Source organism: Rhea pennata, chromosome 5 (assembly GCF_028389875.1).
Source record: "Rhea pennata isolate bPtePen1 chromosome 5, bPtePen1.pri, whole genome shotgun sequence".
NCBI classification, from domain to species: domain Eukaryota; kingdom Metazoa; phylum Chordata; class Aves; order Rheiformes; family Rheidae; genus Rhea; species Rhea pennata.
Window position 1 is genome coordinate 26,513,472 of NC_084667.1, and position 24,272 is coordinate 26,537,743.

General features: G+C 35.0%; 1 protein-coding gene across 3 annotated transcripts in view; it reads left to right on the top strand.

Annotated features, from left to right (window-relative positions):
- Nucleotides 1–24,272, top strand: part of PRMT3 (protein arginine methyltransferase 3) — a 143,173-nt gene that overhangs the window by 110,713 nt on the left and 8,188 nt on the right. For 2 of the 3 annotated variants that reach the window (XM_062576517.1, XM_062576516.1), the window contains exons 12-15: nt 2,326–2,513; nt 7,362–7,448; nt 22,328–22,378; nt 22,586–22,673. In XM_062576517.1, the coding sequence (XP_062432501.1) occupies nt 2,326–2,513; nt 7,362–7,448; nt 22,328–22,378; nt 22,586–22,673 (414 nt within the window). The remainder of the gene's footprint in view (nt 1–2,325; nt 2,514–7,361; nt 7,449–22,327; nt 22,379–22,585; nt 22,674–24,272) is intronic. The other variant, XM_062576518.1, reaches the window with a different exon arrangement.

Below are 24,272 nucleotides of genomic sequence, written 5' to 3' on the forward strand. Positions count from 1 at the left end.
TAGGCACTAGCATTTATCTTTTGCTTGTTCTTAAATGCTTCATATAATCAATCATAAGTTCTACTATTCCAAGAATTTGGCATCTAGACAAAGAGATTTAATAAAAAATGATTTTAGTCACACTCAAACATCTACTATTTCATGTCTGATAGACATACGAACTTCTTGTTAACAGAATGTCCCAGAAATGTGGGCTAGTCCAAGGAAGGAGTGTTATGAAATAGTATTTCACCTTTTTAATCATATTTTCCATCTCCTTTTGCAGTTTTACCACCACTAGCTTGCGAGCATATTCCTGTAAATTTTATAACTAGGGGTTATAAGTAGAGTTTTCACTCCTTTTTTACATCCTCCCCCCACACCCTTTGCTATCAAGAGCATTTCCATGAAAATATATTCTTTTAAAGGCTGTAGTTATATGCTATTGTTGCCTGTTTCATATTGTCTTTTAATTTTTGGAGGGTCGGTGGTGACTCTTGAAGGTTTGAAATGCTGGGATGTAAACGTAATACAGTGCAGTTGTCAAACTAGTAAACAGCAGCATGAGAACATTGAGAAACTAAAAACCCCTAGAGAATTCCAGAAACTGCTAGCAAATGCTATTACCACCAGATATTGATTTCTGTTGTTGTTGTTGTTAGCTGTCAGGTGTACTGGAACCAAGTGATTTCAAATAAGACAGTTTGGATGCCTTCCTGTTTTGATTCTCATCAAATTCCCTTTTTACTGTTGAGTTAATTGTAGGCTGTTCCAGGAACAGCCTACCTGCTTTGAGTTTGTCCCCTCAATGTGGAGATGATAGCTTATCATACAGTTTTTAATTTAAGCTTACCAATATTTTTTATTGCTCTGTTTTAAACAGAAAGGGAGAAAAATGATAGTGGGCTAGTTTTTCTGTTTGTTTGTTTGTTTGTTTTTTGTTTTTGTTTTTTATAAACTAGTCATTCCAAAGGTAGAGGTTTATTTTACTTTAATCTCTTATATGAAAGAAAAAGCTTCTGTAGTGAAGACTCCTTTTTGTTAAGAATATAACATTATTTCTTTGGGCTAAAAATACTCTCACTATATAAGGATGCGATTGCAATGTACTAGTTTTATCTTCAGTATTTTACAAGGCAAAACAGTTACCTTTCTTACTTAACATGGTATACCAATGATTTCTTCATACTCATTTTGATAAGCTACAACTTCAAGTGGAGCTGAAGACAAAATCAATTTTACAGTTCAGATCTTGGGGAGAAAAAGAGAAAGTTATCTTCAGTTTTATTAACACTGCTACATTCATGTATCAGTTAAAAAAGGTGCTTAGTAGCAAGCATCCTGCTCTGAAGCTAGATAAAGCATCCACTGCATATGGCTTTAGAAGCTTGAAAACTCTAAAAATGAAAAATGTGAGTTCCTTTATGGAGAGAAACCTAGCTAAATGTAAGCCTTCAAATGAGTTTTTCTTACTATCTGAATGCATTAAACTATAGTGCTGCTTTATGTGCCTGTAGACAGCCATATTCATAGCTGGTGTTCTTTGTGACTTTTTCAAACATCAGTGTAAAGAGATTGCCAAGAGGTTAATTAACTTTGTAGGCAGCTGTTAAGCAGGTAAATACCAGTCTTCCATTACTGTTTGAGAAAGCTGCAGATACCTTTCTGAAGATCTTCTTGGGAGAAGGGAGAACACAAATGTAAAGACAGAGTAGCTGTTGCCCAAAAACTGTGGGGAAGAATGAACGAGGAAGTCCTTTTCTGGCTGTTGAGTCGCTTCCCTACTGTTTGGACGCTCACAGGAGAAGAGTGTGTGATCTTTTCTGGTAGCCGGAAACTATTCTTAGGTTGTAAGGTATGTATCACCCAGAGCTGATGAGAATTAGACATAAAATACTTGACTAAGAATATTTGACTTTTTCTGGAATAAGGTCTTTTCATAAAGATTTCTTGTTACTGCAAAACTCTTACTTGAAATTTCCTTGGGATGTCTGGCAAGCAGCTATTAAATTTCAGAGCAGTTTCTATATAGAAGCTAGAATAGGCTGTATGAAATGATTTTCATCAGATAACAAGTTTCCATGTTCCTGGCAGTGGGATTCAACTATAGAGATACCTTCTCATGATCAGTAATACTGTTACCAGAGTAGTGTAGGGAAATTAAATTCCACTATCTAATCTCTTTTGTGGAGAAATGGAACTTCAGAAAATAAAGAAGCTGTCTTTTACCAGAACAGAAATAAATTCTTTTATTTATTCTTTTAAGATGTTAATCACTTAAAAATTTTTGAATCTTTCTGTATATATATCCGAAACAAAATTTCACTAATCTGTTTCTTGTTACAGTTTATCCTGACACATGCACTATTAGTCTGGTAGCTGTGGGGGATATGAATAAACATGTGGACAAGCTAGTTTTCTGGGAAGATGTATATGGCTTTGACATGTCTTGCATGAAGAAGGTGGTAATTCCAGAAGCTGTTGTGGAGGTGCTGGATCCGAATACAATTATATCTGCAGCCAGTGTCATTAAGGTAACGTGCTTCTTAAATTTTTAGTAGTAAGATTTAAAAGTTTCATTATATTATTTTTCCATTCGTTGTCTAAAACATGTTTGTTTAATATGAACAAAATGTATTTAACTTAGTATCTTTTAAGTGAAACAAATGCAATCAAGTTAATAGTGTTAACACTTTAAGACTTGTATTTGTTGCTTTTTAATCAAGGTTTAGCTCCTAATAAAGAAGTCATCCATTTTTCAAAAAAAAAAAAAACAAAAAAAAAAAACAAAAAACAAAAAAACCCTGCTTTTTTGTAACTTACAAGTTGTAAAATTGAAATTATTATGGAAAACTCTGGAGTATATAGTCTGTCTCGCTTTCCTTCCCTCTTCACCTGAGCCAGTGTACTGAGTTACAGTAAGGCTTATCTATTTATGTGTAAAGTTAGCTGGCTTTAAAGATCTTTCATTGGAGGATCACTCACTTCATTCTTTGTAGCTTCATCGAACAGAATGGCTCCTGTGTTTGATATAACAGTAGTTTCTGCATTAATCATTGATTTCAATTTTATGCTTACTGTTCTGTGTTGTCTTTTCATTGCAATTCATATTATAGAAAAGTAGTAAAGTTTTCCTTGTGAACAATGTTTCTCATTGTACACTGATTCATTTATGAAAGCATCCAAGTGATGAGATTCAAATTGTGAACTCTTGGCTGATTTGAAAGTTCAAAGAATTTTCTGGTTAGTAATAATTGGAACGATTCAGACCACATTGAGAGAAGAGCTATTATTTTTTGTTTTCTTATTTGGAAGCAGGTCAGATGACTCCATCTGTTGATTAGCCACATACTTTCTTGATATCACCTCCTTCTCCTGTATTTTTCTTCAACTCAAGATAGAAATACAAGAGAGAAATTATGGTACAGCAGAATTCTTAAGCTAGAAGTCAAGAAAATGTTCATATTTACTTATCTTCAAAGTTGTCCTCAAATATTTGAACTTTTAAAATGATACAGACTTGCCCAATAATTTCTGTAACATGAGTTTGCCCAAGTTAGGTGTGCCCTAAGCTTTGCTAGTTTGTTTGTAATTTCCATCAAATACAAATTTTTGTAGTCTGTAAAATCTTTCATATTGGTTGTAATTACATGAATTGTGCTTTCAAATTAATCTACTCAGGGTGAATTTACTGTTATCTGCCTAATTCTTAAAGAAACCTATAAGATTTCATGGTACAAGCAGCAGCACAGCACAGTAGCCAAGATCCTGTGGCTTAGTTTTGGCTCAGAGGTGTTATGCTACAATGCCAGTTTAGCTGTTCATATAGTTACTTCTCTGCCTTAAAACAATTAAGGCAGTAATATTGTTGTCCTTCAGTGGGAATCACTATCTGTTTAGTCAAGATGTAGTTTCTAATTAGATGCATTTCTATATTATTTCTGTGTAGAAGAAAATGGGCTTAATGAGCTCATCGCTGAACTTGACACCATTCTGCGAGTAGTTCCAGTCTCTTCCAGCACAGAGACTACTTGCAGTGGTCAGTTACCACCCTGCTGCAGAAACAGTAACGGTTGAAGTACAGTTTTGTCCTAAATTAGTCTATACCAATGCAAGTTACTGTTTAAGCTTTTCCTGTATATAATTGTTACAGAAAAGAGTAAAAGCGATTAAATTTGAAGTCAATCATTCAAATGTAAGGAGTGCTGACAATGAAATTTCTTTAACTTGGGTAACTAATTTGGTGGTCTTGCGCATCTCTTCTTTATTTCCTCCCCCTCCCCTTCAGGATTTTTAATTCATAAATAATAAAGAAGCCTAAAAGATTTTTTTCGGGATTCCTGAAAAATTTCAGTATTTTTCAGGATCTAGATTTTGCTGGCTTTTAGTCTCGTTTCCTGCACATTGTTTAAATTCTGAATGTGTATATAGAATTTTTCTCTGAACTTCTAGGGGCATCTGTCATTAACAGTGTTTTGCATTTTTATCATCTGAGCTAGCTGACAAAACTTCCATTATAGTTAGTGGAATGAAATACATGTTATAAGACTTGAAATATTAAGCCTTAAGGACACCTAATATAGGTTATGTGACATGAGCCCTATGATTACACGTCCTTCTGAATGCAAGGAGAGGGTAGAGTGATCAACTTGGGTGTTGAAATGTACTTTGTAGATTAACAGGTAAGATTAATTCATTAAGGGCAGAATTTATCTGGACTATATCTAGTAAATTTAGATAGTTATCCAAAAACAGATATGTTAAGATCAAGAAAGTGAGACTGTAATTGTTAGGTGTCCTACAGGTTTGTGCAATTGGTGAAGTGTAGGCACTTTTTTCACCTGCATATGTCATTTTTTCAGCATTTTTTTCATGTTCTAATTCAACTGGAAGTGAAATTGAATACTCTTTATAAAAAGTCAAATTTGGTAGAACATATTATGCTATACATAAGCAGCTGCATGGAAGAGTTACAATATCTCAATTTGCTAGGCAAACATATAAACAAATGAAAACAACATCTTTAAACTGAAAGCTTTTGGACAAATTTAGTCATAGCTATTATTAACAATACAATCTGTAAACTATTGCCATTTTACAAGCCAAATGTATTACTGGTATTAGTAAAATATATCCCTAACAGCTAATGCTTTATGCCTCTTTTTAAGTATATACTATTGTGAGCAGTCACTGCCTAGTTCAGGTGTATGTGCTAAGCAAAGTTGGTCATCCTGAAGCAGTTCACATAACTATTACACTTGATGGTTTTATATCCATTTGTTTTCAGTAAAAATCATATGTTTTTAAAATAAACTAAAGCCAATGCATGAGCTCATTTACTGGAATTATAGTACAAACTAGCAAAATTAATGAGTTGAGCAGTAATAGCATTATAGGTAAATAGTTTTAATCAATAGCTACTCCACATAACAAATGGATTTTCCTTTGAGGGGAAGTTTAAAATGTTCCAATTTATCATATGATTGTACAGAAGATAGCTTAGTGTGCTTCCTCAGATTAGCTGCCCCTTATTTTGATTAGTTTATGATGTAACTTTCCAGGATGTTATTTCCTAAAGAAAGAAAAGGCATCATCAAGAAATATTGACAAAAATGTATATGATTAGTTTCAGTGGGGTATGGCATTCTTGGATGAAACATTTTAGCTGTTTGACTATGTGAACTAAACTTAATTCAGTAATAAAGTGTGGTGAAGTGTTTTCTGAACAACTACGAAATCTAAAGTTTTTCACTTTTTAAAATGTGCAGAATATATGAAATAAGAATGTTGAAAGATGGGTTGCCATTTTGTGTGTCAGTATTCATGAATGTTCACTTCAGCCTTGGATGCACTAGCTTTTGTGATCATTTCAAACCAGAATGGTTGTCAGAGAAGCAGTGGTGTGCCCCCTCTGCTTTTTCCTCACTCTTATGTTGCACTGATACTTCATGTACTGATACCCCAGAAGGTTGTGTCCCATTCAGAGAGACCTCGACAGGCTGGAGAAACTGGCAAACAGGAAGCTTAGGCAGTTCAGCAAAGGGGAGTGCAAAGTCCTGCACCTGGGGAGGAAAAACCTCATGCACCGGTACAGGATGATGGCCGACCATCTGGGAAGCAGCTCTGCGGAAAAGGACCCAGGGTTTTTGGTGGGCAAGCTGGACGTGAGCTAGAATGTGCTATTGTGGCAAAGGGGGCCAGTGGTCTCCTGGGCTGCGTTAGGAAGAGCGTCGGCGTCAGGTCTGAGGAGGGCGATTGCCGTGTACTCAGCACTGGTAAGACCACAGCTGTAGTGTTGGGTCCGGTTCTGGGCTCTCCAGTGCGAGAGAGACGTGGACATAGGGGAGTGAGTCCAGAGAAGGGCCACAGAGGTGAATAAGGGATTGGATCCTCTCTGTCGTACGAGAAGAGGCCGAGAGAGCTGGGACTGTTTGGCCTCGAGAGGAGAAGGCTCAGGGGAGAATCTCGTCAGTGTGTGTAAGTAACTGTCGAGTGGGTGTAAAGAGGTTGGAGCCAGACTCTTCTCAGTGGTGCCCAGTGATAGGGCAAGAGGTAATGGGCCCAAATGGAAATACAGGAGATCCTGTTTAAACATAAGAAAGCTCTTCTTACTCTGAGGGTGGTTGAATACTGGGCGGGGGGGGGGGGTGGGGGGGGAGTGGTGGTGTTTGCCCAGAGAGGTTCTAGAGTCCCAATCCTTGGAGCTATTTAAGACCTGAGTGGACAAGTCCTGAGCAACCTGCTCTAGTTGACGCTACTTAGAGTAGTGTATTGGGCTACATGATCTTCAGAGAACCCTTTCAACCTTGACCATTCTGTGACCAATAAAAAAACTAATCTGGAAAGTCAAAAAAAGTAGACAACTTTAACCTACATCAGTTTATGACTACAGTACACTATGTGGCTGTAAGAACAAGGAGAGTAGAACAGGGGAAGGTAAAAAGATATGGAGTGGCAAGGTGTCTCGAAGAAACAAGATTGCTTCCACAACAGAAGTGACTTGAGAAACTGTGGCCATATTAACTAATTTCTACTGAAGATACCTGTATATGTGCACATTAAAGCTGCTTAAGTATTTACTATGAACAGCTGTCATCAAGTTACTGAAGTGAGCAACTGTCCTGAAGAACATGAACTACCATATCTAGTTCAAATCCACTATTAGTCAAAGTGTCTGTTTATTTGGGGAAGAGAGGTTTTAGGTGTTTGGTCAGTGCGCAGATATGATTGAATCATATTTAAGGCTCTTCTCCCCATTTTTGAAGCACTGAATTACTACTGCCCTAGAAAAGTTAAATTTTTGTGGGATCAGCTGAACAACGTCTGAAGCTCATCCAACAAGAGATGTTAATTTAACAGAATTTTGTTATTCCTTTCAATAGCATATCAACTGTAATACTGCATCCATTCCAGATTTAGACTTCTCTAAAGAATTCACTCTAACAATTACGACGAGCACAAGGTGTACGGTAAGACAATATCTTTTTATATATGATCAGCCTTGTGTTGGACTAACAGCCAGTGTATTAATTAAGCTGCATTTGTCATCAATCTTTTTCTTTGAAATGTTTCTTTCTGCTTTACAGAGGTGTTAAAATGAGCCTTTTTTTTGTAAAAATGCTTCTTTACAAAAAGACCTCTAGTAATAATATTATGAAATAATATAGGTAGATGGGAAAGGGAAATAATATCACTGAAATGTTTTCTTGTTCCCTGACCCATTTTCTGAAATGTGAGCTTTCTGTTCAGACATGTTTTGTTACCATCACGCTTAGAAATGATACGTGTAGTCACAATTTCCAGGAAGGCTTTTCTGAGATAAGTAAATCTGAACCTGAATCTCTTAAATTGCTAGTAATTAGCCAAATTTTTTAATCTGTATTTACTGTATTTAAGTTAATATATGGCTTACATCCAAAGGAACACTAATTCTGCAAAGGTTGTAGAGGTTGATTGGAGAGGGATTCAGTTTACAGCAAACATAGCCCTATTCATCTTGATATTACAGATTATGGTGCATAAAATTAAGTGACGAATCTCCAATAAATTTGGGTCTGTGATCTTACCTAATTGAATATTATTTGTCTGGCAAACAGTAGTCAAGATGAAAAGAAATAAAAACCTCTTCAAGTTTTAAAAGCAAGATTGCTGGGGTATCTCTAAAATGTTTCTTTAAAGTTGTACTGACATTGTTCAGTTTGAATTTACATAAATGCACGTTCATTTTGCTGCTTTTTTTTTGATTGTTCAGTACCTGTTAGTAATGAGAAACTAGAGAGAAACACTGATCTTTGGAATGAGTGGAAAATGTCCTCTATTTCTTTCAGTAAATGCAATTTCTGCTCAATATTTTGTGTTTCCGTTTCTGTAACATAAATCACCTGAGTGGTTGAGGTTAGAAGGGACCTTTAGAGATCCTCTATTTCAACTCTCCTGTTCAAGCAGAGTCACCTAGAGCAGTCTAAGGACTGTGTTTGGACAGTTTTTGGACAGTCTTCAAGGGTGGAGACTCTGCAGCCTCTTTGTGCAATCTGTTCAAGTGCTCAGTCACCCTTGCAGTAAAAAGTGCGGTAAAAATTTCTTATATTCATATGGAACTTCTGTGTTTCCGTTTGTGCCCATGGCCTCTTGTCCTGTCACTGGGCACCACTGAAATACATCAAGGAGTATGCCAAATGTTTTCATTTAACAAACTGCATGCAAGATTGTAGACAACTTCTGAAATAAATATGTTACAAGGTTAATAACATGCAAAGAATGAATGTGTTTGAAGTTAAAATGAGTTGTTGAAGTTAAATGAGTTGTTTCAGCAACAGTAATTGGGAATATTAAGACTGCTACTTACATTGAGGTAGCTTTCTGATTTGGCTTAGTTGTGATGCACAGATTGCTCACTTTGGAGTAGGGAAGAAAAGAATTAAGTAGAAGGTTTTTTTGATATTATTATTAACATTTTTCCCCCAAGGAAGCTTTAATGAGAAGAATTTAAGTATAGAGAGGTTGGGATGTTCCACGAGTTCTTTAAGGATGACATTGATGAGACAGTGCAGCTGTTTTCCAGACTCCTGAGCTATTAGGTGAAGAGCAATTCCGAACTAATTCAAGAAGCCATACAAACCCTCAGGTGTCGCCAAGACGAGGAATTGTTATAAACAGTGTGGAAGCTGAAGACTAGGTTTTTCTCTGGCTGATTTTCAAGGAGTGTAATAATGGATTAGATGCCTAAATTTGAATGAAACTCACTGGAGGAACTTTCATGCCTCTCATTCCAGCCTATACAAATCTATCTCCTACTTTTTACGTATGTACTATGTTTTTACTACTTCTACCTATGGGCACTGATTCAAGGAAACAGATTGAATCTGGATAAACAATCTCAGTTTGTAAGTTACTTAAGAAAACATAGAAATATGGTCACAATGTATTACTTTGTTTTAAAATCTATAGAAACATTAAAGCATCTTTAAGACCCAGCACAAATGTAATTTTGCAATTCAAAAACAGGGAAGCTTTTCTCCCACTTGACATTACTGTGGTGTTATGGTAAAGAAATGAATTTTTCTCCAAATTCTGATGATCTGTGGAATAAGTAGTGATTGATAGCTCTCAAATTGGAGTGATTTTAAAGCAGCTTGCATCAGTTTTCTGACAATCAGAGGAGGGATGGAAGACAAGGGTTGGAAGATATCTAAAAATATGATTAAGGAGGGGGAAAAGATTAAATTGGGACTTATGAAGATAAAGTCAAGTATGTTTCTGAAAACTCAGCTGTATACCAGTTATCATTGTTCTCATACCTAGGAGCATTTAATTATAATAGCTTCATGAAAGGGGAGATGGAGTCACACATCTGTACAGTGTGGGACTGGAATTACTTTGTATGTGTTTTGCAGCTCCGAACTACTCGAGAGACCCCTGTGCCTTGTGTTTTAAATCCATTCAAGTCTCTGGCAATTAAGCAGAAAGATTGGTAAATCAAATAATTGCCTTTTTTTTTTTTTTAAGTAACCCTATGATTAAATTGACAAGACATAAAAGTAGGACAGTGGGAAATAGACCAGGAAAAAGTAGATCTTGAAAGGCTATTGAAACATCATCTGTCAATCATCTGCCATGCCTGTGTATTATGTTTGACTTTATGGATTGCCAGGGAAAACTTAAAGGGCTACTCTGAGCAAGACCTAAAAGCATGACTGTGAAGTGAGAACATTGAACATTTTTCTCCAAGGAATAAAATATACTGAGGATGACAGGAGTTTCTTGCATATGTAGAGCCAGGAGAGAGTAGAAGCTTTGGCAAAGGTTTGAACCATTTTAACTCTGTTCTTAGTTTCTGATGGTGAATCATAGGCACAAAGTAGTGGTTACCAGGCACTGTGGTGCACTGGCCTTTCAGTAGTCCCATTTTTCCCAAAAGACAAACATGTACTTCTTGTATTGTGTTTTCTATTGCAGCATTAGACTTCTTAAAACACTTTTCCAAGTTTCATCTTCTAACTTTGTAAAAGTGTTCTTAGATGTATAATTAAAGAAGCAGCAGGAGGGGATGATAGTTGGTGATAGAGACTAAAGTAATAATTTGATGCAATTTCTAACACTACATCCTAACATTAAAGGCAAGATGCCCTAATTTTACAGACTTAGAGTGCAGTAATATGCTTTTATGTTTAATGTTATCTATAAACACTTTCTATCCACTGTTAAGAATATTCTTGTAAAATTTGCAAGAAGCTTATATTAAGCTTTGAGATTTGTAACAGAAACTGAAATTCTTGTTTAGCATACTGTGATAGTTCTGCTGGGAGCTTCATGCTTAGCAATTGTAAGTACAGCACATCACAGATTCAAGTCCAAAGAGACAATTGGTAACTAATTTTTAATATATTGTGTAATAATGATAGTCTGTTAAAATTTGTTTTATTTTGCTTTTGTGTATTTATGTAGAGATGCAGTCTTCTGATATGGACACAAATTTGTCATAAGAATATCATGTAATATAATACAAAATTGTAAATATAAACAACAGTAAAATTTGAAAACTTAAATACCCAGATCAGGAAATGTAATACCTGTTTTTTGATGGATCTGCATGTATTTCATGCTGCTACCACCACTGTTCCTGTATTTCAGGATGCATAAGAATATCTCAGTGAGCTCCATGGAACTTTTGTTGTGTTTAGAATTTAAAACATTCTGATTAATGTAAGTTAGTAGTTATGTACAAATTAAATAATTAAATGTTGATTAACACCAAATTAAGTAAAAGCACATCAACTTCTTTTTTTTTTTTTTTTTTTTTTTTTTTGTTAATGAGAAATCTTTATATTTTGTAATGCATGCAAAAATCTATTTGTGGTTAGTAAAGGAATCCTAAAATAGTCTAGGTTGGAGGGGACCTCAGGGAGCTATTGGTCTGACCTCCCATTCAAGGCAAGGTCAACTCTAATTTTAGACCAGGCTCTAGTGCAGCCCTGGTTAACTTTCTTTATTTGACCACTTCTGAATAGCTGATAAGTAAGTGGAAAGTACTACAAAATCTTGATTGTCTTTGATGTTTGAATAGGGTAAAGTAGCTTATTTTGTAAGTATAATTTCCCATACACTAGACCTTTATAAAAATATCTCATTTCTGTTTTGTGCTCCTGCTTATTATATAATTGACTTATAAATTCATAGCTGCATTTTACAACTTCCCGGGAGGCTTGAGAAAGAGCAGTGCTTCTGAAATGCTGTGGTGAATGCAGGTTCTAAAAAAGCCAATCAGACCTATGAAGTATTTTGCACTTTATCATTTAGGATTATTTACACTTTGATTGAAACTTCCACTTTTTTTTTTTTTTGATGGATTGTAGAAGTTTAGTTGGAGATTGACATTTCATCCATCATATCGGGCTGCCTAACCTTGCAGTAAATGAACAATAAAAGTCTATTGTTTATATTGAGAATTTTTTAGGAGATGCTTTCAGATTGTAATTTGTCCTTTGAAAATAATATTTGATGTTTTTCCTTGTTTGCCTCTTTTTTTGTTCTCCTAGCCTTTTTTTTTTAACGGAAAGAGAAAGCTACTTGTATTTCCCCAAATTTTAAATGTACTTGGCTATTCTGATTTTTGCAGTTTTAATATAAATGTTTAAAAATACTTTAGCTTTTTTTAGAAAAAAATTACCTTTCACATAAGTAGTGATTTGAAAATTCATCCTTATGCCAATATACATCAAATTTTTTAGTTCACAACTTAAAGGTCATTTCAAAGCTGCCGCTTCTCAGCCCTCTCTTTTTTTGCCCTGAAAATATGAAAAGAAACTTGACCCTCCTTTTCCAAATACTGGCATTAAAGGCAAAGCTAAATTCGGACCAGTATTATCAGAAACTTGGCTCCGACTGTGAGCGGCACAAACAAGTGGAAGGCTTAGGTATACTATTGTTGGTAATGCTGATGCCATAGGTCAGTTGTTCTGTGGACACTATTGCACCTCTTTCAAGGTGCATAGAAGAGTATACAGTTAATGTTCTAGAAATAGTGTCAATAATATAGAAGGTATTATTGCTACTGCTGTTTTTTTTGTTTGTTTGGTTTTTTTTGTTTTTGTTTTTTGTTGTTTTGCAGAAGCAGAGCACTGATAAGAAGTAATCTAGATGATGTGTGCCACAAGGAGTTTCGGCCTTATCCAGCTGGAGTAGCCAACACTGTTAATCACTGAAGGGCTAGTGTTCTGGATGGCAACTCTGCAGGCATTAGCTGTGTTGTGATTGATCTATTGCTAGATTCCATAAAAGCGTTTGCATTTTTGTGGTAGTCGTAGCTGACGGGAGTCAAAGCAATACAACAGCATTTTTATCAACTCATTAGCACATATGTTTTGAGTATGACCTGGAACACTCCTAGCACCTGTTGTGCAGGAAGAGCTGCGTTTCTGATTTCTGAGTAAGAAGTGGAAGTTCTCTAAAATCTGACCCTGTTTTTTCCTCTTGTCTTCTCCCCACCACTTCGTCTAGGTACTATTGAAATTCTATGTTTGTTTATTTGCCTTCTCAACAGAAAAGTTAGCTGCTTTCTGATTTGCCAGCACTTTATTCCTGACCTTGTAAATTGTTATGGTTAATACTTTGGGAAGGATTTCATAAAGGCTGTGGGAAAGCAGTTTAGCTTTGCTTAGGGGAAGCAGAGCCTTTTTTCTGTTCTTGGAGGGAGCATAGGAAGATCAGCCTCTCTAACGCTAACCTTTGGGGCATGAGCGCTATAACTCCTTTTCATCCTTTGATTTTTATTTTGCTGTGTCAGTTCTTAATAAAACCTCTAACTTCATGAAAAATGGTAATGCAAGTCCTGAAATACTTTTTCTAGATGTTATCACTGTCCTTCTCTCAGAAGGCCTTGCTGTTGACCTCTTCATTAATTATCTGCTTACATGATAGTGTCAGTTAATTGTCCTAGAGGTTGCTTGGTGAAAACCAGGCAATTCAGTAGGCAGTAGGCTTAACTGTTTTCTGTTTTTAAATAAATGGAGCGAGTCAGGACAGAAGCACTCAGATTTAGTGGTGTGCTGGAGAGAACTAGTGAAACTGCATTTTCCAAAACCTAAGAGCACAATATTAATTGGAGTGTGTCTGATTTGAGTCTCTCCTGTAGCCTATAAATAATTTTGAATTACTGAGAATTTCCTCCCCCAAAAAACCCCCAAACCCTCAAACTTTGTATGGTAACAGAAAAAAGAATACATCAAAAAGAATACATAATGATCCCAGCAGACCAACCTCTGTATTTTGTGTACATAAGTGTATTGCAAATTATCCTGTGATGTGTTTATTCAGTCTTATCCTCCAAATAAAAATAACTTTAAATAATTTTTCTTCCAGGTTTTCAAGCAATTAGATGAGTCTCAAGAAAATTTTTTCAAATTAACCTGAGAAATATGGAAAGATTGAGTGAAAGTAAATATTTAAACACAACAGTGACCTTGCACGTGCTGCTTAGTTTTTAACTTCTTTTGGGGGAAAACGTTTCAGGACTTTTCCCAGACCGAGTATTCTTTTTTTTTTTTAATTTTTATTTCCTCCTGTGGCTTACCACTAAGTATTTTCTTTTACGATTAAGCTACTTTAGCTTTTGCAGATAGAAGATTTTAAAGGTACAAAACAGTTGTGTGGAATCATTATATGAAATTGATTCAAAGGACTTATAATGCAGGTTGACTTGATTTCAGTCTTACAAAGATAATGGCTGGAAATAACTTTAATTAGATTGCAAAAGTGCATTTTCCTGGTAGAGAACTAGGATTTGTCACTGCTGATTTTAATGAGGCATCTGGCTAATAATAGTTAGTAGATGCTGTTAAGAAAATATTCCATTAATTGTATTTTAAGTTGATCACTGTGTGAGCTTTTGAGATAAAATATAATGGTGATTACCCTCAGTGTAAAAATCAATTGACAAACTTTCTCTTTTGTTTGAGTGTTTCCCCTGTGAGTCTATCAACATTCTTCTTTCCTAGCTGAATAACAATATCCCATGGGAGGAAAATGGCAGTATCTCTTCATTGCTCCCAGGAGAACATGTCAAAGAGCAGTGGATGTATATAAAAGGTGGGAGGGAGGAAGGGAGTGAAAGAAGGATAATGAACCAGAGGACGTGACTGAGGTATTAAAACCTTTGGGAAGAAATGGGAAATGAAGTTGGTTCTGGAGAAAATTATTCAGACTAAAAAAAAGCTTTGCATGTTAGAATCTTCTTGCATGTTAGACAGTTTAAACTCTTGATGGCCAGTCTTGCATTTGGGAGCCAAATATAAGTGTTAGCATGTAAGTATTTAATTTCATCCTTAGGTGAGAAATTAAATGCTTTTAGATAAAAGTTGGAAACCTAGCTTTGGGTACCGTTATTAAACATACCTTGAACGCCAGATTTTCCTGCTTAAAGGAAAGACATGTTACAAAGCAGAATTTGTCCTTCTGATTTATTTAGTTGTTGATAGCCTCCTCTACAGTGATCTTCAGATCCTGATTTTTTTTTAAAATACTTTTTTTTTTAATAACAAAAGTTTTTTTTAATTATTATTTTTTCCACTGTGGTGAAAACACAGTAACTCTGCTGCATGGATTACAAACATTCCATCTCCATGCTTGGATAAACTCCATCAAAAGCACATTATCCTCCCATTTCTGTGGCCAGCTGTCTAATTGTATTTGCTCTAGCCACTCACTGTTGGAACATGATACTAGCGAAGCACAAGAATGATGAATTACCCACTGTAGGTGATAGTGATGATGATAATTTTTAATTTCCTTGTTCCTAAGTGAATTGGTAAAGTAGTCTTTATGAGGATTCATGCAGTCTCATTTGTTTTGTCCTGTTAAGATGCTTCATGTATGGACAGCCATTTTCTTTCGAAAAAGCATTAGTATTCAGATGTATTTGAATTAAAATCTAGTCTCTTCATTCCATTTCAGCTGAGGACTATAAGATGAAGAGTATAAATAAAGAATACTTAGTAATACTCATTTATTACATATGTTGAAGCTTTTTGTGATCTTAATGTATTTGATACAAGTTACGTGAATGAATGAAAATAAATTAGCCTCTAGATACTTCATTTAGAGAGGGAGAAAAAATTGTTAAAGACAAATGAATCTGTTGGGGAGGAAGGAAGTAGTGCTACATTTACAGTTTTTTGTGTTTGCAACACCATACAAACCCTCAATGATGGATGAAGACATTTAAGATATAAGTGAACTGTTAATGAAAAATGTATTTGACAAAGTCAGATAGAGGCTAATGGCTGCTATTGTAGTTTCAGGAGTATTTTATTTTAACTCTTGTTAACCTTTACAGGCGGCTGCTTTATAGTCTGAATAACACAAATCTGTGTTATCCTTTTTCTGTTATCCACAGATCCTTTTTTTTTTTTTTTTTTTTTTTTTTTTTTTTTTTTGCTTCTTTAATTAACTTTAGTTCTGTGGGTGAATGTGAGGTATTTGTTCTGAGGTTGTTTTTTTTTTGTCTTTGCAGCTCTGCTTTTTTCTTGGCAATGTATTTATTAGCAGCAGGAAGAGTAATACTGCTGCAGTGTTCCCTAATATATAATAACTTCTAGTCCAACACCGAGCTGAGCAAATGTTAGACTAGAGTTGCAGTTATTTATTACTGGGTTAGAAGTCATTATTTTTGTTTAGCTCATTCTTAGTATTCAAGAGTGTAGCACTTGAAATATTCTTGTAGAGGAGGCTTAAGTTCTTGCTGATTAGTTTTTGGAGAAGCTGCAAATGACCTGTCAAAGGTGGAGTAGCAAGATGAGGCAAGCTGCAACAGAAGAAATAACCGTTATTTTTATGCTTAAAACAAAAAATGCTATGATAGCAGTTGTAAAATGTCATCTTGAATTTCAGAGAGGGGATTATTTGCTTGTTCCTTTTCTTTAGTTTGACTGCTTGTAAAAAGATGACCTCTTTAGTAAAAATCTGACTAGTGCTCTGTTTCATCTTAACCTGCTTATGTTTGAATAATTGCTTCCAATGTGCTGCTTGTAGGTGATCTCTTCTGCTTTTCTGATTGTGTTGTTTAGCCATATGTAGTAGATTTTACAACAAGAAGGGAAGACTTGTTCAGCCTACAAACCCTAGAAACTTCTTTGCTTTATAGTATTGAATTTTTAATAGAAGTTTGTGATTGTTAGTTATAGCTGTTACTGATATAAAGCGATTTGTGATAGAGTTCTGAGACCAAATGAAGGGAAAATATTTTGACATTGAATTTTATAGAATTATTTTTGTGGAATGTATTTAAATATAAGAACTATGTGTTATTCATCACACTATAAGAACACCAACAGATATTAAAAGAAGTTAAGATGCCAGAGAAGATGGCAAGTTTTTAAAAGATATTAACCAAAAATACAGTTTTATAGCTGCTGTTATTTGGTATTTCAACTTTCTGATCTATGTGGGGTTTTTTAGATTTGTTAGATTTCTTTAAATATACAGCACTAGTGAACGTAGAAAAAACAGTAGAAAACATCATTTATGTGTACTTAAGGTCTTGAAAAATGAAAGGTAATGTAAGGTCCCAACACTCCTTTGGTAGTGGCTTAAGGTTTGCACCAACATAACAGGAGGGTTGCAGAGGTTTGGGGGGTTTTGTTTTGATTTGGTTTTCTTTGAGCACTTGCATTTGGCAGTACTGAAATAGTTTGATATCATAATTGTAGATTTTAGTTTTTCATAGCTCTTTCAAGGAAGACTTGAAAGAAAACTAATGTTTTGTATAAAGCTTTTCACAAAACATTCTGGGGAGATGTAATTAAATCTATGTGGTGCAGCTTTGAGTCCTCCAACACTTTGCCAGTGACATGGCAAAGAAAATTTTTTCCTGAGTTAAAAGTACAGTGTCATTGACAATGTACAAAAATTGATTTTTGGAAAATGGAATATTTCACTACTTCTAGCATAGCTGACTTCTTTGAACAAAAAGAAATTTTTTAAAAATAGAGCTGTAACTAAAAAAGGTACTGGTCTGGATGCGAAATACTGTGATAGGAATTCCTTACTAACATTTGTAATAAATCTATGCCAGAAAAATCACAGCATTATAGTGAGATTGTAATGCTCTGATTTTGGAATTCCTAGATTGCATAAAGCAAAGCTGGGTGGCTGTAGAAAGCTGTCAACTTCTTCAATTCCAACCTTAGGTGAGAAGTTAGATAAAAGTTGGAAATCTAGCTTTGGGTACCGTTGTTAAATGGTTGAATTCCCTTAGTCTGGGGCAGATAAAAACATGACAAAGATAGCTCAAAAGCAGGAAGATCTTTAAAAATCAACACTATACTTAAGAATTAAAGTACAGCTTACTTTTTGAGTGAAGATATAAATGTATATGTATTATAGAGGATCACACTGTAACAACCCTTTCATTGAGGCTGATGAACCTGACGATTTCTGTAAGATGTTTGTTCCTCTTTACATTAAAGAAAAATATGTTTCAGGAAATACATTCTTCTGTAGCATAATTTCGTATTAGTTGCGTCATTAAAAAAAAGCTGTGATTGATTAAAGCAGATCCTTCTTTCTAGATTCTGTAGTGTGGAGTGTCAGAGATTAATTTGACAATTTTGAAATGCTATGTTCCATTGAATTTATCAGACAACCTTCCACGTTTAATTTCAGTTTTCAGAAATAAACTGAATTAAATTTATTGTTTGAATAAACTGGGTCCCTTCATAAGTGCTATGTTGTTGGTGTGGGAGTGTTGGAAATCTTCCATGTGAAATCAAGAGGAGGAAAGGAAGAAGATAGTTAACTGAGGCTGGAATCCCTGAGAGAGAAACTTCAGCTGATGCTTATTACCTAAGCATATGCAAATAACTGCACTTCTGTTGAACAGCATATTTGAGTTTTTATTTTGTTTTCTTGTCTTACAGGTAAGCCACTAGCTGTGTTTATGAAAGCCTGATATATTTCAACTGCATTTTTTTTCCCCTCAATTGTAATTACCTCGTGAAATAACCATGGTAGTGAATATGGGAAAAATTGCACCCAGTAGGATGGTCGGTAGCTACTTTGTTTAGTATTAGACTTTTTGTTTTCTTAAAGATATTAAATTTGAGGAGAGAGTTTTCTATCTGAAGATTGACTGCATGGTATATAATTGTAGATTGGCTAAAAATACTTACTAAAAACAAATGAAATAGCTAAACTGAATTCCCCAAAACAAAAGAAATAGGCCAAGTCTGTATGTGTGCATGTGCACACTTTTTTCTTTAATTGGCTCAAAAATAGTTTGAAAATACATTAGTTAAAGCCAGGAATTAAAAAATGAGTAAATAAATAATTAAGAACATTTTTGACTGTTAGATTCATAATTGCTTTTAACTCATTCTCTGAGCTATGTTCCATATATTTCAGATAATGGATTAATATTCCAGTTCTCAGTCTGTTCTGCCAAACAATTTTGTGATCTCCAGATGATTTTAAGTGTTTCCAATTCTCAGATCTGCAAAAATTTACATTGAATTGATAGCTTTTATACAAGCTCGAATGTATGGGTAACAAGAAATAAAATGTTACCGTGAGTTTGGCTTAATGAAAATGGAAAAAAAATGAAGATAGGAAGTTGATAAATGTAGACAGTAAAGAGTATTCTGCTGCTTTGCCACTGATCAAGTTTATATATTCTGCAGCTCTACGTATTCCCTCCTCGTTGCCAAGTTGAGTGATTTCTGTTAGGTATCAACATTCAGTTATCCTTCAAATTATATACCTAACCTTTTATAGCGCTAGCATGTCCTCCCTCGATCAATGGCTTCATAGACTGGGAAGAAATCTTATATAAAAGCTAGTTTAATGATTTATAGCACTACTTAGTTATATACATTCTAATACAGCAAAATGTTACTACTAAAATTTATTTAAAATTTCATTACATGAGCTCAACAAAGTCTGCATAACTTCTAAAATATTTAGAGCACTTAAGGTTGATACAAATAGTAAGATTAAGAATGTTAAATAATACATTATTATGTGCAGTGTTATAAATCCAAAGAGCTGCTGCCTGTTGGCATCCAAGGAGTTATGAAAATAGTTAAAGGTACCCATTAGGTAATTTCTAAATTACAGTATCTACTCTTACAGTTAGTTTTTAAAATATCCTTCAAACTCTGTTCTGTATGTATTTAAACATAACATTATTGTTTAGCTCTGGAGGACTGAGGCATTAATAGCCTTGTCTGTTGATATAGCTCACTGAAGAAATTATTTTCAGATTTTTAACTGATAGACTGGAAGCAGTATATCTGGAAGAGGATATAGGTTTTAGTGCAGATTTTTCAGAACTTAAATTTGAGGAAGTTGAGAGAATATCTGAAGTTGGAACTCTGCTTAAAGTAGTAGTCTTTGTGATATGTAATAATTGCTGTTACTAACTCTTGATTTAGATAACTCAAAGTCAGTGTTTCAGGATGTTTCAGTTAGGAAAAATTGTTTCTGGAAGGGGCGAGGTTGTTATTTAACCTAATCATTTATAGAGTGTAAAAATCTACTGTGTCCCGGAGCGCAGGAAGAAGCAAATAGCAGGAGATGGTTTATATGTTGGTAATTCTAATGTCCTTTCAGCCAGTACTTAACTCCTGAAAAGGTTCATCAAATCAAGGTAGATTTTCTTAGGGTAGCACACTGAATGTTTGCATTACATTTTGCTGCAAGATGTATAGATCTTTGCATCCCCCTTAGCTCTGTTTGCCTTTTCTCTTGTGTAATGGTATGTGTGCTTGGGGTTTTGGGCACTCTTTCAGCTTTCTGGTTCAAAATGTAGCTAAGTTGTTTTGCTTTCTCTTGAACCCAGTTTTTCCTCAATTCTTAATGTACTTTTAGTGTTTCAAGCTTGTCTTCCCTCTCCCCAGTAATCATATCCTAAGTCTTACTTGCAAGCATATCAGCAGTATTGACTTGCTGACTGAAAAGTATTTGTGTGACTTAGATCTCTGACTAGTGTCCCAAAAATATTATAGATCAATAAAACTAGTCTGATGGGTCAATAAAACTCTGTCAAAACCTTCTCAATCTTCACTGAAAAAGGCGTATTAGAGGCAAGGCTGTAATTCACTTGGGAATGAGATTCTCAGCATTGAGTGATGGGCCTTGCTTAAGGTATGGAAGAGTCACTGTTTTCAGCATCTGATGCTCATTCCTCATGAAGGTCTCATAGCATCTCCGTTCTTCATTTTCTGAAGAATATTGTGCTACGTTGGAATTCAGAGCTTTCCACACCTCTCTAGAATGTCATTAGTTGAAAATGACACAAGTAACAAAAGCTAATATAAACTGACTTGATTTAAGGCACTGTATTCACCATCATGTTGCCCATTCAGGTTTTAAACTAGCAAGGAAAAAATATCAGAACCATTTAGTAATAATATTTAGTAATCATTCAGATCACATAATACTTAATGATAAAGCCATATGCCATTCAGATGTTATCCTAATTTTATAAGCTTATTTGGCATTTTTTCCTCAAAATTCATCTCTCAGTCAATATGAAGAGCATGCTACAGAGAACTTGTCCTTTGTAACTATTCAGAATAACCAGTTTCATAGCTTTAGAGAGTAGAACTGGTACTGTGAAAGGAAGGAGATGATAGTAATTTGCAGTGAGTTTTTGTGCAGCAGACTAGTCCTTGTTGAGTTGGTACATATTTTATTTGAATGTATTACAATTGGTATGAGGGTAATCCCTCCCTGTTATCGCAGGATAGACTCTCCAGCTGCCATAGTAGAAGCTTTTCAACAGATGCATTCTGCATCTTTCCTTGAGAATGACTTGTGTAATAGAAAACTATAACTTCCTTAGGCATATTGTCTGATTGTTTTTAGCTTTTTCATAGGGAGATCGTAGAAAACAAGTATGAGTGCAGATAGTTTTTTTTGCAGTGAAGCTGTCGTGTTGGGTGTTTTTTAGTAGCATCTTCGTACTACTAAATGCTTTATTTCAATTCTCTGAATTTCTGGAGTATCAAATTTATTTATCATTGAAAAAGCAAGTCAGTATTAAAAGACTCTGTAATTAGTACTATTGATACACTGTTTTGTGTGTAGATATTACATATTTCTTCCGCTCTTCAAGCTGGAAGACAAGTCCTGCTGATGAGTTACATGCTGAAGAGAGGCTCTTTTTGAGGTTAGGGCTGAGATGGCAGGAGGGACAGAAGAAGTGTTCCAGGGAACCTCAGAGAGAAGAATGCTATGGGGAGTCATTATTAGAAACTATTAACTGCTGGAAAGGCTAGCACAAGGCATTTGTGAATCCTTTTCCTTAACTGTGTGTGTCATAGAGGAAGAATAATATTCCCTGGCTGGTTATGTTTTGCTGCTGTTCACGGGGAGTTTTTATGGAAAATGGTGTCAAGCTATGCGAAGACTGAACATCTCTTGCAGAGTCTCTCATTCTGTACGCACATTTAGTGAGGGTTGTGGGAGCCATACAGGACAAGGACTGAATTTTACACTTCTTGGTTTGTCCATGTAAAAAGTTGGGGGGGGGGGGAGGGTTCTTATCTAATTCCAGTTGCAGTTAAGATGAATGGATTATTTTAGAAAGTTTCTGACTATTCTCTATATAATGGGGATATAGTGGCCTGAATATTTTTGTGAAAGTACTGCTTTGTTGAGTAGAGTAAAGCTGAGGTGTAATGACAGCTTAAATTTTTTTTGGTTTATGATTTCTAGCACATTTTAAAGCATTTAAATCTTTAAATCAAAGCCTCTTCCTGGAAGTAAAAGCCTGAAAAGGAAATCACAGTAATTGTATCAGTGATGAACATTTTCTTCAGTCTTTATCATATTTGTATTTTTCTCTTTGTTATAGGCAATTGCTGGTTATTTTGATGTATTTTTTGAGAAGGATTGTCATAACAAGGTGAGGATTTTGGGTTATGAATTTTAAAAATTACTTTGAAAACTATATTTGTTTCATTTTGGGGTTTTGCTTTTCTACCTCAATTTTCAGCAGCGAGTATATTTTGCTGTTGCAAGTACTTCATGTGTGTGTGTTTGGTAATTGATTGATGTAATGTGATATTGAAAATGTTGTTCTTAATCAAACTTTTGAACTCTTCCCATGCAGGTCTTATTTTCAACTGGTCCATTTCATGCCAAAACACACTGGAAACAAACAGTTTTTCTCCTGGAGAAACCAATTGCTGTAGAAGCAGGTATATTTAAAATCAGTTGTGGTACGGCATTCATTGTCCTATGCTGCTTTTCTCATTAAGTTTGCATCTAAAATGCTTAAGAACTACCTGTGTGTTAAAAGTGATTACTAAACAAATCTTTGAGCTACTTTTTTCTTTTATCTTTTCTGCCTAAGCAAGGCACTAGAAAATGCTCATTTGTACTCTATAAAAGGTATGTGAAAACTATGTATAAATATCTGTATATAAATATGCAAGTAAGTGGGCATACATTTATACTTATGTAGCTCCAAAATGCAAGTCTGGTGAGGTTGTTTCAATTCGTATATTTCTGAGGCAGGAAAATATAAGACCAGAACACTGCTATGAACATTTTTTGTTGTAATGTTAATCACTTTCTTAAGTATCATGTTCATCTAGTGATTGCACAAGGTTTTTTGTAACACTTCTAAAATATGTTGATTTGCTGTATCAAACATGAATGCATATTTGGATTTTGTACTTGGTCTTAATTCTGTGGGCTTGTTCAGTAAATAGGAAATAATTTCAAAGTACTCTCAGCATTAAACTTGATCCTTTGAAGAATGGGACATATGAAATGGAAATACCTTATATGCATACCATATATGCCTTATTATTTTGAGGGGCTCTTTTTTTTTTTTTTTTTTTACTCGATTAGCAGGACCTAGATATTAACTGGGAATGAGGCTCCATTATGCTGGATACTTAATAAATACATTGTAATAAATGGCCCCTGCTTGAAGAGTTCATGAGTAGATTAGACATATGGGGGGGGAGTATACAGAAACTAATGTGATGGCTGCAAATGAAACTGAGGTGAAAAGGTTTAGAGGTGAAATAGAAGTGTTGAGGCAGTAGGACATTGTCTGCTGTTAACAGACCTAATTATGAATGTATGCTGGTGATATTAGTATCTGGACCTCAATTAAACTGCATTGGTATTGCCTCTTCTGGCTTTAATCCATGATGGCTTTTTGCCAAGGTCATCTTTGTTAAGGGCTCTATTGTCTATGTTATCTGATAAATATATGATTTCTCTTTTTCAGGCTTCACATTCACAAATAAATGCTTGTTACGTTTTTAAGTAATTTTTATTTGTGTGTTCTTGGACCCTGTCACACCTGCACAGTTTCTCTTTCTAGATCAGGCTGGCCAAGGTTTCCTTGCTGCAGCTCATTAAATTTCAATGTCATTGAGTATGAGGCAATTTTTTTTAAAGTGCAGTGACTTTTTGTCACATTTGTAGAATGTACACATTATTTAGTATTACATTGATCATTTGACATTTAGCAAATGTCTGGAATTACTGGGAGGTGTGAACTCTAGTCTGCCAGGTGCAGTGACTTCCTAAAGACAACTGCAGAAACTGTGCTTTGAAGTGGTGAACACACACAGCTGACCTTCAAGATCACTTTTGCCATAACTCCTTCCTCTCTCTTTATTAGCTCCTATTTCTTAAAATTCTTCCCTTTACAAATCTTTTTGCTGCTATGCTTCCTTCTTATTTTCTACTTGTCTCCTTCTCTTCATAATTATTTAAGTTTCTCTTTCCCATCAGCCTATGTTGAAAATGTCTTCCAGGCAGGAAGACATTGTTTT